Here is a 19,591-nt window from a genome sequence, read left to right on the forward strand (position 1 = left end):
AAAATCCCCACTGCCTCCTCCTACTCAGCTCTCACCTGGGATTGTACTCCTCCCCTCAGGAACTAGCTGACTAAAAATGTTTATTTCTGGAAGAGTTGTCAAAGTTTTACTAGGTATGATTGATTACCAAAAGATACCAGGTGTTTTATGGGGCACCTCGCTGGCTCATTCAGTGGAGTGTATGCCTTTTAATCTTGACGTCTTGGGTTCAAGTCCCATGTTGGGCGTAGAGCTTACTTTAAAAAAAATTTTTTTTTAGAGATACCAGGTGTTTTAGAGAACAGAAAATTTTGAAATTAGGAGGTTATAGTAGGGGCTTTCAGGAGGAGATTGAACTGAGAGTTGACAAAGTGCTTTCACTTATTTTTTTCTCTTATGATCCAAGCATACCTATGAGACAGGTAGAAGAGAATGGGGATGGAAACCCAGGCAAAAGTCATGGCATGAGCAAAATCTAGGAGTAGGCAAGTGCAGGGCATATTTTTGGTTCAGTGAGCAAATATGTATACAGTATAAAAAAAGAATGGGGATAATAGCGTGAAAAATGGGCCAGAAATGGCCTTGAAAATTTTGTTCAGAGTGAGCTAAAGGAACTTAGAAATCACCTAGTCCATGTTTTTTCGTTTTACAGGTGATAAAACTGAGAGAAGAGAGTTGATCAAAGTCACAATAAAGTCACAGAGTTGGGATTTTAATCCACATCCTTTTATCTATATACAGTGTTCTTTCAATGTATTAGCCCTCCAATATTTTTATACGCGTGGAATCCTATCATAGGCAGCATTGATGGGAGAAAGTCATAAAAGAGCACCATGCAGCCTTAAGACATAAAAGAACAATAGTACTTGATTTGCTTTAATGGTGGTGATAGAAGAGAAGTAGCTTACAGGCTGGTTAAATGTATTTAAGCTGAGTCCTTAGTAGGCTTAGTCTCCTCAAGTCACTGCAGCAGATAGCAACACTTCTTTCCTCTCCCCCTCCACCATCCTCCCGCAGGCTGTTTTCCTCTCCTTCAGTCTTGGTTCAGTTCATCTTATAGGAATTAAATGGGAAACCTGAAGTGAGTTTCTACTTTTGGACATCACTTGTAAAATATCCTCATAAAAATTTCCATCATAAGCAGGTAGTGAATGTCAGAGATGGGCTCTTAGATGTACTCAGAGCTAAAATATATCTAAACAAACATACTCTTCACTGGGCGATACTTAGAAGAATGACATACTAGCTGTTGAGAATAGGTAAGAAACCCCTAAATAAGCTTGGTTTGTTTACCTAAGAAGAAAGTATTTTATTTTATTAAATATTGGTCAACATCTTCTGAATACCTTTGGTATGGAAAAGTTTAATACATTGGGTTGTTCTGTGTATGTTCAGAACACATCAATTAAGTTAAATGTTGTTGACATAAGGTGTTATTAAACTATCTGATACCAATACTGTCATCTAGTCTTAAATTTTTAAAGACAGAAATAATTGGGCATTGCATCTGAAAACACCTATTAGATAATCCTTTTTTCTGACAAAGAGCCAAAGATCAAATGTGTGTGCTTTTTGTTTTTGTTTTAGTTGCAAAATTAAGTCTACTAGGCTTGGCACTTTTTCACTTATCATCTTTTTAATGTTGTCAACAAAGATATTATTCCCATTACTCAGATTCGAAAAGTGGGTTTTTATGAGATCAAGCAACTTTCTTGGGAAATGGTATAAAATATCAAAGCCAGGATCCAAGGCCAGGTTAACTGTATCTTAGTACCTGACATAATGGGAACTTCATAAATGTTTATCGAATAATTAAGTTATAGACTCTGGGTAACTATATGGTTCATATAACTTACTCAATAACTAGTTCTAAATTTTGAAATAATTACGGGGAAGAAGGGCAAGTTCAAGAGAATTCTGCACGTTTCAGATTATTCGCCCCCCCCCCCCCCCCACCATCCCGTGGGTTAGAAGCAATGTTTTTTAATAGGTTCTTTTCTCTCTTCTGCCCTCCACCAGAGGGTGCTCATAAGCAATTAAATGACCAAGCGTAGAAATAGAAACTAAGAAACTAGTGCCATTTTCATTCACAGCATGGATTATTGCCCCTGTGCAAAATAGGTGACTTTCTTAAAACAGAAGTCTTGATTCAACTGAAATAGCTTCTTTTGCTTAAAGTTGCCTTGCAAATAGTAACTTGTCTGTCTGTGTGAGCTAGTATCTTTATAGAGGTAAACCTGACCATTCTTAACTAAATAGGTATGAGAGAAATTATGTTCTAGGCTACATTAGGCTGGTCTAATAGGCTACATTCTTATACAACCTAATGCTCTTCAGAAGTACTCTAGTATTCTGAAGTACTTCAGAAGCTCTTCTAATGTACTCACTAGAATCAAATAATAAAATGCAAGAATGTTGTTATTTAGTTTATAAAAGTCCATCTTTTTGGAAATTTTGCTAATTCTATTACAATGGTCAAATCTTTATCTCCTTATGGTGCAGTCTGGTTTTAGGAGATGGGATGCAATAGAAGACTTAAAAACTAAAGCTTTTATGTCAAGCAACCTCTCTTTGATAGAACTCTGGATAATGTGGAGCCAGTTCAGGGAAGCGTGAAGGTGGGCAATTATAGTGTGAAAAAGTAGCATCAGTTGATTCTGTTTTCAAGAATCCCAACATGCTTTTTAAATATTTTCAAAAATTTTAATAAATTTATTCTTTATTAAAAAGACAGTTTAAATTAAGTGTGTCATGTGGAATCTACAACTTGTCAAATCTACAGTTCACATCTTGGGAATATTTACGTGTAATTTATGACACTAACTATGGGTTAAATGGAACCAAAATAAAAAAATATTGTAATGCAATTTTAATTGAAAATTGTCCTCTGCAGATGTTCACTGAGGACCCAAGAAGATGGCCAGCTTATACAGCTTATAGAGTGTGGTTATCGAAGAATGCCACAAATTAGTAGCTTCACTAAGGCATTTCTGCATACTAATGCATTAGGAAATGCATAAATGCATTAGGAAATGCTATTTATTTTGACAGTCATTTCCTCAAAGATCAGTCTCAAGTCATTATTGATTTGAAATCCCTTCTTTCTCTTGTTTTTTTTTAAATTTTAATTGAAATATAGTTGACATTTAATATTATATTAGTTTCAGGTGTAAAACATAGTGATTTGACAATTATATACATTACAAAATGCCCACCATGATAAGTATAGTTACTGTCTGTCACCATACAAAGTTATTACAGTATTGACTATATTCCCTATGCGGTACTTTTCATCCCTATGATTTACTTATTTCATAACTGTAGATTTGTACTGTTTAATCCCCTTCACCTATTTTAGCCATCTCCCTATTTCCTTCCCCACTGGCAACCACTAGTTTGTTCTCTGTGAGTCTGTTATTCTTTGTTGTTGGTTTTTTTGTTTTTTAGATTTCTACATATAAGTGAAATCATATGGTATTTGATGGTATTTATCTTTCTCTCATTTATTTCACTTAGTATAATACCCTCTAGGTCCATTCATGTTGTCACGAATGGCAAGGTTTCATTCTATTTTATGACTAATATTCCATTGTATGTATATTTACTGCACCTCCTTTATCCATTCATCTATCTATGGACACTTGGGTTGTTTCTATATCTTGGCTATTGTAAATATTGCTGCAGTAAACATTGGGTACATATATCTTTTCAAATTAGTGTTTTCATTTTTTTCAAGTAAATACCCAGAAATGGAATTACTGAATCATATGGTATTTCTGTTTTTAGGGTTGCTTTTGTTTTTGAGGAAACTGCATTGTTTTCCACAGTAACTATACCAATTTACATTCCCACCAACAGTGCCCTTTTCTCCACTTCCTTGTCAATACTTGTTATTTTTTTTTTTTTTTTGTCTTTTTGATACTAACCTTTCTGACTGGTGTGAGATGACATCTCATTATGGTTTTGATTTGCATTTCTCTGATGATTAATCATGTTAAACATCTTTTCAGTGTCTGGTAGATTAAAAGAAACAGAAAAACAAGTCAGGAACAGTTTATTTATATATATTTCCTAAACTTTTGTCTTTTTTTAGAAATTTGGGATAATTAAACCAAAACATAGTATTTGGCAACTGGCTATAACATCTTTGAAGAACAGGTTAAAAGTCAAGAGAACATGCTTGTGCTATCATTAAGCAGCTGTTTGACTTGGTAAAACATTACCTCTCTACATCTCAGTTTCTCCCCTTAAATAGTACTATTTGACTAGATCCTCTTGTGAGAAGGAACTACTTTTCATTTGGAGTCTACTGGGGATGATGGGGCTACTGATAGAAGATGCTTAAGAGTGGCTGCTGATAAACTCTTAGGAGAGTCACATTACTAGCTTTGAATGGAGCAAGGGATGCTTGATGGGGATAGTATGGCAGCAGCACTGAACTCAGCTGAGACTTAAAGATCTGTGGTCTCCTTGTTGGGATATCAGCAGTTGATGAATTCAAAGACCCTTCCAACTTGAATCTTCTGAGTCTAAAATGAAGCCATATCTATAACAGCCATCCTTGTTTCTTCCAACTCTACTTGCTTGCAAGATAACATTCGTGTTTTTGTACATAACAGAAAGCCTCAGAATTTGTTACTGTTGGTGTTTATTTCATGAAACCTTACCAACCTTGCCAAATCAATTGAGGACTATAATACAGCAAGGCCAGGAAAAGAACACAGTTTTTGAGCTCTTTACACAGGAGTTTTGTAGGTAATTGATCTTGACCTGCACATCTCTTATAAGATTCCATTGGTTCCAGATTGTTATTAGTCACTTCCTTTTTAACAGTGTGCTTTTTTTTTTTTTTATGAGGTGACTAAACTGCTATTTAACCCTGCTACAAGAATGTGGCAGTGGGCTAGTCCAGACAAGTGGATGTGCACTTGGTAACTAACATTCTTAATAAGCTTGCTTCAACCTGCCACAAATTAAAGCTCTGTGACTTTTCTAGCACATAAGTGATTTAAAAAAAAAAAAAAGCTCAGATTGTGAATAAATAAGCTGTTTTGATTTGCACTCTGGTTGGCAGTAAATGAAACTTCAGCCTCATGATTCAGTTTGGCTTATAACTGTCTTAATCTGTCTAGCTGAACAGTGAGCATCTGAAAGTTTTAAAGGGGTGATCCAGCAGTCATCTTCAGGGATTCTTATTCATAAAAAGCTTTGGATTGGTCAGATAGGTGATGTAGTTGAAAACTCCATGGCTTTTGGAATAAAATCTGGTTTGCCACTTAGTAGTTCAGTGATCTTAGACAAGTTATTCTACCCCTCTGAGGCCATTTTGTGATCTGCGCAATCATGTTTGTCTTTAATTTGCAGGATTGTCATATATGGTAGACATATATTATGTTCAGCATTTAAAATATCGTACCTGACAAATTGATGATATCCAGGAGCAGCTGTTTGCTTAAGTCAAAGAAAGTAATTATTGTTTATCAGTCCATCAGACAATATATGGTAGGGCCTTAATTGTTTTGTTTTGTTTTATTTTATTTTATTTTATTTTATTTTATTTTATTTTATTTTAGGGAGGGAGCAAGCATGCGCATGCGCATGCTTTTGCAGGAGGGACAGATGGAGAGGGAGAGAGAAACTTAAGCAGGCCCCATACCCAGCAAGGAGCCCAGAGAGGATCCCAGCTCGGGGTTGGATCTCACAACTGTAAGATCATGACCTGAGCTGAAATCAAGAATCAGTTGCTTAACTGACTGAGCCACTCAAGCATACCCCCCTACCCACCATTTTTGTTTTTGTTTTTGTTTTTGTTTTTTGAGAGAGAGAGAAAGAGAGAGAGAGAGAAAGGAAGCAGGGGAGAGGGGCAGAGGGAGAGAGAGAGAGGATTGAATTATTTCTAAATGCTTCTGAGATAAAACTTCCTGAGTTTGAGTTTTGGCTCACTACTTAGTAGCTCTGTGACCTTGGGCAAGCTCCTTAATCTATGTAAGGTTCAGTATCCTCTCTTTAAAATGGGGATTACAATAATACTTACCAAGCAGAGTTATTGTGACAGTTAAGTGGAGTAATGCATATAAAGCACACACATAATACCAATATATATTAAGCTCTCAATAATAGCAATTATTACTAAAATATTTTTAAAACTACTGAGTAATTTCATGGGTATTTGTATATATATTTCAAACCTTATCAAATTATATATTTTAAAACCTGTATGGTTTATTGTAGGTCACTTATACCTCAATAAAGCAATACTCAATGATGTGTGTGTATATCTTCTTTGTACTACAATGATTGTATTCTATGCTGCTGCCTTGTCAGGATGGTGGCTCAGTCAGTTAAGCATCCAACTCTTGATTTTGGCTCAGGTCATGATCTCATGGGTTCGTGAGATCAAGCCCCAAGTTGGGCTCTATGCTGACAGCGTGGAACCTGCTTGGGATTCTTCTCTCTCCCTTTCTTTGCCCCTCACCTGCTTGTATGCACATGCTCACTCGCTCGCTCTCTCAAAATAAATAAATATTTAATAATAAAACCTAAGTATTGTAAAACTATAGCTTTACTATTTGTATCTTTTAAAAATTAGTTTGTAAAATACAATGCTCTTGTGTTTAAAATTTTTTTCTTTCATTAATATTTTTTAAATACAAGAGCATTGTATTTTACAAACTAATTTTTAAAAGATATAAATAGTAAAGCTATAGTTTTATAATACTTAGGTTTTATTATTAAGTGTGTCACATTCAGGACAAGGATCCTTCAGGTGATTGAACTGAATGTTCTTAGTGATGTATTAAGATGACAGTTCATAAGAGCTGGAAAGGGTCTGAGAGGTCTTTCATGTGGGTTGCTCTCATATTTTACAAAAGAGAATATTAAGGCCCCTGATGACTAGCCCTAAGTCCCATAACTTGGTCTCCAATTCAGAACTCTTAAAATGTCTTAGTCTCAGTGATTTAACAGTGAGGAAAAAAGACAAGCTGCAATGTGGGGGAGAGGGCTAAAAGTTAGCTACAGAATAAAAAATACTTTGAAGAACTAATTCATATTTTTAAAGAAAGTGTTATTTAAGAAGGGCCCTATAAACATTCTGACAACTAAGCTTAAAATAATAGTACTGTGTCAATGGCTTGTTAGAGGTGGCCTGTGATCAATTATGATGGTTTATAGGAGTTGTCATTTGCACATTGCCCTAATATTTCATTTTAACTTGTTTATGAGGAAACACTATATGCTTTCTTAATTATGTAAGGGGAAACATTGAGAAGATTCTAAAACTTCACAATAGAAAGCACTTTGAGAGTTTCTCAGTTGTTTCAAATAATTGCCATTATTTATGAAAATTAGTTTTATCTGTATACCTTGCATAATTTACAACCTTTTAGTCTCAGCATCCTTCTGTACTCTTTAAAAATCATCGAAGACCCCAAAGAGCTTTTGTCTACAAGGATTATATCTAATAACATTTGCCATATTCAAAATTAATATTGAGAAAAATTAAGGTTTTTTTAATTTTTTGCTTATTTATAAGTTTATTTTGAGAGAGAGAGAGGTGGGGAGGGGCAGAGAGAAGGGGAGAGAGAATCCCAAGGAGGCTCCCTCTGTGCTGTCAGCACAGAGCCCGAGGTGGGGCCTGAACTCAAGAATCACGAGATCATGACCTGAGCTGAAACCAAGAGTTGGACACTTAACCGACTGAGCCACCCAAGTGTCCCAAGAAAAAATTAAATGTTTACTTAAGATAATAATAAGTCCAGGAGCGCCTGGGTGGCGCAGTCGGTTAGGCGTCCGACTTCAGCCAGGTCACGATCTCGCGCTCCGTGAGTTCGAGCCCCGCGTCAGGCTCTGGGCTGATGGCTCAGAGCCTGGAGCCTGTTTCCGATTCTGTGTCTCCCTCTCTCTCTGCCCCTCCCCCGTTCATGCTCTGTCTCTCTCTGTCCCAAAAATAAATAAAAACGTTGGAAAAAAAATTTTTTTTAAATGAAAAAGATAATAATAAGTCCATTACACGTTGATATCAATAATACCTTTTAATTACAAGTAATTGTATTTTACAAAAAATAAAATTAGTGAGTGATGTGTTACGCTTTTACAAATCTCCTTAATGTCTGGCTTAATGGAAGACAAGTAGTTTCTTGTATCTTTTGCATTCACCTGTTGTGAATATATCATTTTGGTGGAAGTATAGGAAGAAAATCCAAGCCTACATCCTGGCTCCTCCTGGAGAAAGAAGGAGTATTTTAATAGTCTTTTCAGATAATTGTGAATATTCTTCTCTGATACTAGATCGGAACTCAATAAGTGATAGCTAAATGTTAGTTTTAAAAGATTATTTTTAATGTTTATTTTTGACAGAGAAGGCGAGAGCATGAGCAGGAGAGGGGGCAGAGAGAAAGGGAGACAGATGATCAGAAGCAGGCTCTGCACTGACAGCAGAGAGCTTGATGTGGGGTTGAAACTCACAAACTGAGAGATCATGACCTGAGCTGAAGTCAGACACTTAACCGACTGAGACACCCAGGTGCCCCTCTAAATGTTAGTTTTGATATGGAATCTACAGCTATTTAAATATACATTTTGTAACTTTGTTACAGTAAGATCCATTGATCTGTCTTGCACTTTGAATAGATCCTTTTCCAGTGCATAATTTTATAATATCATGCATTCATTGTTCATCCAGAGAGTATCGGTCCTCTGAGTTATGCAGATTTTCTAATGTTGACATATTCCATTATTTGATATAAAAAAAAAACGATCACCTGTTAATATCACTACCAATCTCATTGAAAAAGTCTTTAAGGGAGCACATGGCTGGCCCGGTCGGTGGATCATGCGACTCTTAATTTCAAGGTTGTGAGTTTGAGCCCCACTGTGGGTGTCGAGATTACTTAAAAATAAAATCTTATTTTAAAAAAAGAAAGAAAAAAAAGAAAGTTTTTAAGCTTTAGGAAGCTGTTGAGCTCATGGTGGCTAATACGTTTTTCAAAATTTTACTTTTTATTTGAAAACTCAAATTTTTTCATGGGTAACTAATAACTCTCAGACCTGTTCCTTGAAGTAACAGGCTTGCTTCATTCGTTTTTGAAGAAAATTCTGTCAGACACCTAAATCCAGATAGCCATTGTTTGTGTGCCAGTCATTTAAGTAATAACAGTGTTCCATTGAAAAAATTGTTGGTTCAGCACACAAGGCAAACAATTACACAAGTGCTTTTTCCTCAGCAAAACCATCATACTTTGCCATATGCAGCAGGAGTGCTTTTTGCAAACTTCCCATTTGTTCACACAGAGAGTTTTAGAAGAGGTGTATGTACTCAAGAGTCATGTTTAATTAAAAGTAGTATTTTTTACTGATTCAGCAGGGACATTCTTTACTGGACATTTTTATAGTGAGTACATGGCACTGGAGACTTTCACACAGTTTGGTGTCACTCCCTTGATTTGTGCTAAGGTACCAGCAGTTTTGCCCACCATTGTTTTTTCATTGTCAGTGTAAAAACACATTGGAAAAGTCAAATACCATCTAAATGTTATTATGAAAATTATTTTGATGTTGTGGACCCCCTAAAAGGATCTCAAGAACCCTGTCTATAAACTGCATTTTGAGAATCATTGGCATAGTTAATATGTTCCTAAGAAAACACTAAATCTTTTTTTTTTTTTCAGCGTTTTTATTTTATTTTTGGGACAGAGAGAGACAGAGCATGAACGGGGGAGGGGCAGAGAGAGAGGGAGACACAGAATCGGAAACAGGCTCCAGGCTCTGAGCCATCAGCCCAGAGCCTGACGCGGGGCTCGAACTCACGGAGCGCGAGATCGTGACCTGGCTGAAGTCGGACGCCTAACCGACTGCGCCACCCAGGCGCCCCAGAAAACACTAAATCTTAAGAGTATTCACTAACTGATGGAATACCTACTATGTGGCAAATCTATTTTCCTTTAAGCCATCTTACAGAAAGCCTGTTAGGAAAGGTAATATTATCCATTGTTGTAGAAGAAACTGAGGTTTGAGATATGAAATATTGATTGGAGTAAATAATAGAATAATAACTACCAGAAGTGAATTTGAACTCCAGACACTCAGACTTTAGAAGTCTTGCTTTCAAGAAAATCAGAAAATAATCCACAAACTGGTAGAAAGTATCTACAAAAGTTACGTCTAATAAAGGGTTTTTATCTAAAATACAAGAAACTCTTAAAACTCAACAAGAAAATGAACAACCCAATTAAAAAGTGAGCCAAAGACCTTAATAGACATCTTACCAAAGAAGATATACAGATGGCAAATAAGCATATGAAAAGATGCTCCACATCATATGTCATCAGAGAAATGCAAATTAAAAAACACCTATTAAATGACCAAAATCCAGACCACTGACAACAGCAAATGCTGGTGAGGATGTGAAGCAGTAGGAACTCTCATTCGCTGTTGGTAGGGATGCAAAATGTTACAGCCACTTTGGAATATGGTTTAGCAGTTTCTTGGAAAACTAAACATACTCTTACCATATGATCTAGCAACTGAGTTTCTTGGCATTTACCTAGAGGGGTTGAAAACTTAGCTTCACACAAAAACCTACTCACAGATGTTGATAGCAGCTTTATTCATAATTGCCATAATCTGGAAGCAGCCAAGACATCTTTTAGTAGGTGAATGGCTAAACAAACTGGTTCACCCAGACAATAGAATATCATTCAATACTAAAAGGAAATGAGATTTTAAACCATGAAAAGACATGGATGAACTTTAAAATGCATATTACTAATTGAAAGAGACCAATTTGGAATGACATTCTGGAAAAGGCAAAACTATGGTGACAGGAAAAAGATTGGTGGTTGCCAGGTGTGGTGAGGGGAAATAGAGATGAATAGTCAGAGCACAGAGGATTTTTAAGGTAGTGAAAATACTGTGTATGATATTATAATGATGCATAAATACCATTATACCTTTTTCCAAACATATAAAATGTACAACACAAAGAGTGAACCCTAATGCAAACTCTGGACTTAGAGTAATTACGATGTGTCAGTATAGGTTTATCGTTGGTAAAAAAAAACCATTCTGGTAAATGATGTTGATGATGGGAGAGACTATGCCTATTGGGGGCATATGGTAGGGGGTATTGGAGAAACCTCTGTACTTTCTTCTCAATTTTGTTGTAAACCTACAATTACTCTTTTAAAAAAAATAAAGTCTTTATATGTAAATAAATATACATATAACTCTCATGCCATTCAACAAATAACCCATTTTATGTATATAATAGTTTGATTTAATTAAATCCATGACCCATTTAATGTATATAATAGCCAGTGAGATTTTTAGGCATGAAATTCTTTTACCCCAACCTATCCCTAAGCATTCAGAAGATTATACCCTCAGATGTGTTGTATTTATTTAAAGGTATAGAATTAAATAATAAAGGGATTTTGACTTGATTTCTTTTTGAATTTGTGAGCTTATTTTGAATCTCTGAATCTGTGATGATGGAAAGTCAGAGAATTACAGTCTAACATGGCCAGAAAAAAAAAAAAAACCTGAATAAAGCCTTGAAATAGATTTTGCAAATGAGTCACAGTCCTTCATTATATTAGGGTAAAGCAGTCTGGTGATTGAGAGATTACCATTTTTTATAGGTTAATTAACTAATATGATGTTTGCAAATCTAAATTTTTTAAGGCAACCCTCTGCAACTATAAAATCAAGCAAACCTGCAGCCCTAATCCTTTTTTCCAATTTTTTGCAAAATAAATGCCCCAACGATAATAGTATCGATCCTTTATAATTATATAACCATTTGGTTTCACATACATTATCTCATTGGATCTTCATATCAACTCTGTGAGGGAGAACAGATTGTATTACCCTATTTTTGTATTTAAGGACAGGTTTATTAATCCATTCTCTTTCTAAGAAAACTGAAATACAGAAATTCTAAATGATTTTCCCATAGTCATTGGGCAGTTGAATGATTTAGCCAGTCGAGAATCTCAGCCTTCTGACTACACATCTTTTATATAAATTTAGGTTATGAGTCCCAGCAAACATTTACTTTAGCCCTAAATTTTTGAAATCACTCTCTGAGTAACCATTGTCCCTTCCAAGGGGTTGCTAGCCCTACAGAAACTGCCTGGAGGAGATATAGCCCCATCTTTACTCACTTTTATTCCCTTTTTTTTGTGCCTATTCTTATATGCATCTTTTGTCTCTCCACCTGGTATATATGTTCCCTTAGGACAGACTTACACTGGGCACATAGTAACTCAGAAATTCCTGACCCTGTAATTTCCTCAGTGGATTGTGATTGGTGTCTGAAATAGAGTGATGCAGAGGCCCACTTGGTCAGCTGTAGGCTAAGGAGAAAGTGCTGGCCACTCCTCTTCAGGAATTACTAGTAGCTATGGGAAAGGTTAATGTTAATAACTATAGACACCAGCCCATTGAGGAGCCGGCCCATTTGTAGTACTATGTGATTTTAACGACTACTTTCCTCCAACTTCTAAAATATGTCCTCTTATAACTTACACATGATTAGGCTGCTATGCAAAGGTAGTCACAGTAGTATCTAATCACCATTTCTCTCTCCAGGTCCTAAAAATAATGATCATTGGACTGATAATAGGTCTTCTGCCTAGTCCGTATACTTTCAAAATCAGCTTTTACTTACCTTAATTTAACCCTTTCAAAAGTCCATTGACGTAGTTAAGTCAGGGATTACTTACCTCAATAAATGGAAAACTCTGGCTTAGAATAGAGACTTTCACAAGTTCAGGAGGCTGGGAAGTACTTGACTCAAGATTTTTCTGGCTCCTGGTCCAAATTTCTTTCCATTATGCTACACTGCCTCTAATTGTCAGTGACATTTACCATCATTATTGTTTCATTACCAGAGGATTTCAGGATGGGGGAGGGGAACTTTTTTTAAATGAAAACTATTGTGAAAGTTAATGTGACTTAAATTTAGCCTGTGCTTCTTATCCAAATTAGCTTTGCTTTTCTTGGTACTGAAATAAAATAAATTGAGTTATGATAAATGATGAATAGAATGACAGGAAGGATGCAGTTTGCTTTCTGTAATTATTATTAATCAGGTTTTCTAGCATTTGTAAGGTACAGGGCTAGAATATCTAAATGCCAAAACAAACTAACAAAAATCTCTAACCATGGGGCACCTGGCTGCCTCAGTTGGGAGAGCATGGGATTCTTGATTGGAAAGTCGTGAGTTCGAGACCCACGTTGGCCATAGAGTTACCTTAAAAATAAGTAAAATGAAATGGCTAAAGTGGCAAAGGTTAGGTGTACTTTACTCCAATAAAAAAAAAATAATTTAAAAAAACCTCTAACCAGACTAAAGGAAAAATAATAATCAAATACAAATGATTTTTATCAGTATAATATATATGACAGCACATACCTCACATGATTGAAAATACCTGTATAGTTATGTGACATTTGTAGTTTTCATTCCAGTACTTGTCTTCAGATAATTAGCTTATTTGTAACACATGTTTGAATTGTACTCATGACCAACCCACTATTGTGTCTTTGGTTGGTTTTTAAATTTTTTTTTTCAACGTTTATTTATTTTTGGGACAGAGAGAGACAGAGCATGAACGGGGGAGGGGCAGAGAGAGAGGGAGACACAGAACCGGAAACAGGCTCCAGGCTCTGAGCCATCAGCCCAGAGCCTGACGCGGGGCTCGAACTCACGGAGCGCGAGATCGTGACCTGGCTGAAGTCGGACGCTTAACCGACTGCGCCACCCAGGCGCCCCTGGTTTTTATGAATTTACAGATATTTAGGTTTCCTCAGATATCAGTTTAATTCACACCTCCCAAAAAGTTACCAATGGATGTTTTCAGTGTGCTAATGGAGACCCTATGTTATTTCTAATAATAATAAAAGAAACTTTTCATCATCATTATATTAAATACACCAATGTGTCATTTCATGAACATTAGAGAAAACACCCTCTTTTGGCTATTTAATATTGTTTTAATTCTATGTAGACAAAAATGACATGTACTCATATTTGCTCACATTTTCCCAAATTTAATTTAAACCTCAAATTAATTATTTAATATCTGACCCACTAAAAACTTCAATAGAAGTAAATATATGTGGCTTTAATTATGTTGGCTGAACTAGGCAGATTCTTTGGGTAACATCTTGGATCATAATGGTAATAAAAATTAACTGAATGTTTGTGTGCCAGGTACTGTGCTAGGTGCTTTACATATATTATACATTCATAAGCTATAATAATTTGATATTGTGGATTAATATGATTAAATAATAAATGACATTGTTACTATCTGTGGAAATTTTTCTTTTTAGTGCCTTCAACAAACACTATTCCAAGTACCCTCCAAAAAAGATTTATAGAGCACTGCCCTGGGAATTAGTAAACTGAAGTATTATTCTATTTGGAAAAGTAACAGACATACTAGTAGTGGGTGGTGATGTGGAGGTTATATATGATTAGCTTTATTTTAGACTTAAAATAAATAGACTGGAGCACCAGTCTATTGTGTTATGAAAAATAGCCTTGACTAAAAATAAACTATTGGTACTGCATCAAAATAAAAAGCTTCTGCACAGCAAAGGAAATAATCCACTAAATTAAGAGGCAACATATTGACTGGGAGAAGATATTTGCAAATGACATATCTGATAAAGCATTACTATATAAAATATATAAAGAACTTAATACAGCTCACACCCCCAAAACAAATAATCCAATAAAAAAATGGGCAGAAGACATGAACAGACATTTCTCCAAAGAAGACATACAGATGGCCAACAGACACATGAAAAGATGCTCAAAAGATCACTCATCATCAGACAAATACAAATGGAAACCACAATGAGATACCACCTCACACCTGTCAGAATGGCTAAAATCAAAAACACAAGAAACAACAAGTGTTGGCAAGGATGTAGAGAAAAGGGAACTCCCTTGCATTGTTCGTGGACATGCAAACTGGTACAGCCACTGTGGAAAACAGTATAGAGATTCCTCAAAAAGTTAAAAATAGAACTACCCTATGATCCGGCAATCACACTACTGGGTATTTACCCAAAGAATACAAAAGTACTAATTCAAATGGATACATGCACCCCCAATGTTTACAGGAGTATTATTTACAATAGCCAAGTTATGGAAGCAGCCTGTGTCCATCTGTCAATGAATGGATAAAGAAGAGGTGAGATATATTTTATATATATATAATGTATATATTATATATACACGTGTACATATATATAGTACATATATTATGCATACAATGTGTATATATATTATATACATCGTATATAGATTATATATATGCACATTGTATATAGATCATATATACATTGTATATAGATTATATATATATATATATATACACACTCACATATATATGTATTTGGAAATATATATAAATATTATTCAGCCCTATAAAAGAATGAAACCTATTAACATTTGCAGCAATGTGAATGGATCTACAGAGTATAATGCTAAGCAAAATAGTCAGAGAAAGACAAATACCATATGATTCACTCATATGTGGAATTTAAACAAAACAAATGAGCAAAGGGAAAAAAGAGAGCAACAAACCAAGAAACATACTCCTAACTATAAAGAACAAACTGATGGTTACCAAAGGGAAGGTATATGGGCAAATGGGTGAAATACATGATGAGGATTAAAGAGTGCACTTACTGTGATGAGCACTGGGTGATGTGTGGAATTGTTGAATCAATATATTTACACCTGAAACTAATGTAACACTGTATATGTTAACTCTGCTGGAATTAAAATAAAAACTTAAGGCTGCCAATACCATTGGCAACTGAGTCGGTGCTGCATCTTTTGTAATGATTGCTCCCTGGGCATTGAGAACAGCCAGGCATCATGTCACCTTGTGGGTGGTGTGGAGGAGAAAACCAAGGTATATGTTGGTAGTCTGGGAACCAGTGTCAGCAGAGGAGAGTTAGAAAGGGCTTTTGGTTATTACAGTATCTTAAGAACTATGTGGATTATGAGAAATCCTCCAAGATTTACCTTTGTGGAATTTGAAGATCCTAGATATGCAGAAGATGCAATGCAAGGCCTGGGCAGGGAGGTGATTTGTGGTTCCCAAGTGAGAGTTGAATTATCAACAAATATGCCTCAGAGCTCTGATTTTGATAGACCAACCACCTGCCCAACATTCCTTTGATCCCAATGATAGATGCTATGAATGTGGCAAAAAGGGACATTATGCTTATGAATGTCATCTTGACAGCTGGTGGAGGAGAAGCAGGTCACAGTCTAGATCACATTTAATTAGATCCAGAGGTAGATGATACTCTTGTTCACATAGCAGGAGCAGGGAAAGGAGGTCAAGATCACCATCTCCTCAGCGATCAAGATCTGTGTTTCTCTGTAGATCGAGATCAGCTTCACACAGAGGTCTACGTCTGGTTCCATAAAAACATCAAGATCCCCATCAAGGTCAAGATCAAGAATCAGTTCTGGGGGCGCCTGGGTGGCGCAGTCAGTTAAGCGTCCGACTTCAGCCAGGTCACGATCTCACGGTCCATGAGTTCGAGCCCCGCGTCAGGCTCTGGGCTGACGGCTCAGAGCCTGGAGCCTGTTTCCAATTCTGTGTCTCCCTCTCTCTCTGTCCGCCCCCCCCCCCCCCCCCGTTCATGCTCTGTCTCTCTCTGTCCCCAAAATAAATAAACGTTGAAAAAAAAATTAAAAAAAAAAAAAAAAGAATCAGTTCTGTTTCACTATCAAGAATCAGCCAAAGTCCAGATCTCCATTTCCAAAAGAAGCCACTCCCCATCAGGAAGTACACAAAGAAGTGCAAGTCCTGAAAAGGTGGACTGAAGTTCTCAAGTTCACCTTTTAGGGAAGGGTCATTTTGTTTACATTATTATAAGGGATTTGTGATGTCTATAAAGCGTAACCTAGGAAGGGTATTTCAGTTATCTGATCAAAATGGATTTGGGTTATTACTCTATAAATTCACAGCAGTAGGATAATATAAATTTTTGTTGAATGTATTAACATCCTGTGGTCTGAAAATGTGGGTTTTAATCTGGTACATTTTAATAAAATGTTTCTAACTAGAAAAAATAAAAAGAAAATATAATAAAAGAAAAAAAAATAAATAGAGTAAAGGAAAAAAAAGAAACCAACCCTGCCAACCAACATCTTGATCTCAGACTTTCAACCTCCAGGACTGTGAGAAAATAGATTTATGTTGTTTAAGCCAACAAAAAAGAGGCCTTGACTATTGTAACATCCCATATATGGAAAAATTTCAAATTTTCAAAGCCTTCCTGGTAATATAATGCATGGGCTACTAGAGTGAGCTTTCTAGTCTAACTTCAAAAATAATAGAAAATATCAAAAGTAAAGTCCTTTTGTGAAACATGGCCTCATTTTGTTTACAAATGATGGATTCTTCTTTTTACAGATGTGTCTTGCTGAATCAGGGCTATCTTATCCCTGCCATCGACTTACAGTGGGGAGAAGATCTTCACCTGCACAGACCCGGGAGCAGTCCGAAGAGGTAAGCCTGTTTGCCAGCTTTTCAGTGAATAGGAGGCCTGTCTTTCACCTACCTGCCCACTTCCTATTCTTTTTTATCTGCCACACAAATGAATAGATAAAGTTAATGTAGCGTGAATAAAGTCTCAGTAAATTCTTGAAGACAGAAACTTTTCATGCGAGTTTATTGCTAATGTGCTCCTTCTTGGTGTATAAGTTTCATGTTTCAACAGACAGAATTCAGGTGAATTGGTTGAAATGAATTTTACTTTAATTGACAGGTTGACTAAAGGATTTTCTTTGCTGCTAACTATATAGTAGAATACAGTTATTAGGACTGATCCTGAAGGTCCTTTAACTCCTGGAGTTGGAGCACTTTCTATGAGCCAGATGTTGTGCTTAATACTAGGTAACAAAGGTGAATAACACTGTTTCTATACCAAGGTGCTCAGAGTGAAACATGGTAAATTAGCAAATTAATAATAATGGCATAATGTAATAAAAGCAGTGATAGCATATAGGGTGTTATAAAAAGAGAAGAGGGGCAGATAAGATTCAGCGTGTTTGTGTATGGGATGTGTGTCTTTATGGGTCTGAACAGTGTTAAAAGGCAATATCTTTTCCATGGTTACAAATAGCACTCTGTGTCCAGCTATGACTTTGGATACAAGGGAATGGGGAAAGATAGATTGTACATTACAGTTTAGCTGTTTAAAAAGTTTTTATTGAACTCCCACTATGTGCTAAGAAAAATCATCACCATGACTTAAAAAAGTGTATTGATAGAGGTCATAGCTAAATAATACAAAAAAAATGTTACTTATTTCAGTGTTTCAGGCTAACATATGATCCAAGTATTCAACAGATGGACTAGTCCAGTCAAACCTTTTTCCATTTACATTCTATACAAAATATAGTTGCAAATTTTTATTTAAACTGACTATATATTTTGAATACTTATTGTGGAAGCTCCCACAGGACCTTTCCAGCCATCTTCTGAATATGTATTTATATCACTTAAATATGTGAAAGAGAAATTATATTCTAGTCCCTGCTCATCCTGTGAAAATGATAATTTGCTGCTCTGGTTTTTAACATTTTTTAGAAATCCACAAGAAAGAAAGGGTTTTCCTCTGCTACAAATACTACTGCACTGTTTTCTTGGGCCTCTAAAAATGTTAATTTCCTTTAAAGAGCCCACACTATTTTATTCAGCATTTTATCTCCCTAATCCTCATGAAAGAAAACATAATATTGAGTTTCACTGTTTGGCAGAAATTGCCAGAAATAATTTATTGAAATATTTCTTTCTTGAGGCGCCTGGGTGATTCAGTCAGTTAAGCGTCCAACTCTTGATTTCAGCTCAGTTTGTGCATTCAAGCCCCACATCAGGCTCTGTGCTGACAGTGTGTAGCCTGCTTGGGATTCTCTGTCTGCCCCTCTCCCTCTTGTGCTTTCTGTCTCTCTTTCAAAAATAAATAAATAAACATTTTTAAAAAAGAAATATTTCTTTCTAGTGCTTGAGTATGTTTTTAGTGCTAAAGCAGGTTATGCTCCAACTCTTTAATGGATAAATCCACTACATTAAAATGTGACCAATTAGCTCCACCCCATTATTCTGTGCTCTGAAAGGTGACAGATAACCTGTTTCACTTCATTTTATTTCCTTCTCTCACTCTCACAAATATGTGTTATTTGGCCAGACCCTTCAGCAAAAAAGAAGTCAGTGCCATATACTAAAAGGAGTGTTGATGAGGCTGGCACACTCTAGGTTAGAGAAGAAGTAGAGTGGAGTTAGGAGGCTTTGCTAAACTAAAGAGTCACAGTCTTAGGAGTATCTAAAAATGTGATGATTTGGGATGAAACTATTACTTTTCCTTCTCTGGCTAATTGTAAATATCACCCTTTCAGGTGGCTGGTGAGAAATGGACGGACAAATGTGACTTGGGCTTTTATGCTGTCCTAGAATTATACAACTGAAAGGGATTTTTTAATTTGATTTCCAGTCTTCTCTCCATTCATCCCTCATTCATTTAAACATTTATTTAATGTCTTCTAGGTGCTAAACATTAGGACCATAGT

General features: G+C 36.0%; 1 protein-coding gene and 1 pseudogene across 3 annotated transcripts in view; both read left to right on the plus strand.

The window, feature by feature from the left end:
* Nucleotides 1–19,591, plus strand: part of FAF1 (Fas associated factor 1) — a 535,448-nt gene that overhangs the window by 341,473 nt on the left and 174,384 nt on the right. For all 3 annotated transcript variants that reach the window (XM_047869343.1, XM_047869344.1, XM_047869345.1), the window contains one exon: nt 17,436–17,531. In XM_047869343.1, coding sequence (XP_047725299.1) covers nt 17,436–17,531 — 96 coding nt within the window. The remainder of the gene's footprint in view (nt 1–17,435; nt 17,532–19,591) is intronic.
* LOC125172874 (serine/arginine-rich splicing factor 7-like) lies at nt 14,959–16,843 on the plus strand (annotated as a pseudogene).

This window comes from Prionailurus viverrinus, chromosome C1, assembly GCF_022837055.1.
Source record: "Prionailurus viverrinus isolate Anna chromosome C1, UM_Priviv_1.0, whole genome shotgun sequence".
Classification (NCBI taxonomy): Eukaryota; Metazoa; Chordata; class Mammalia; order Carnivora; family Felidae; genus Prionailurus; species Prionailurus viverrinus.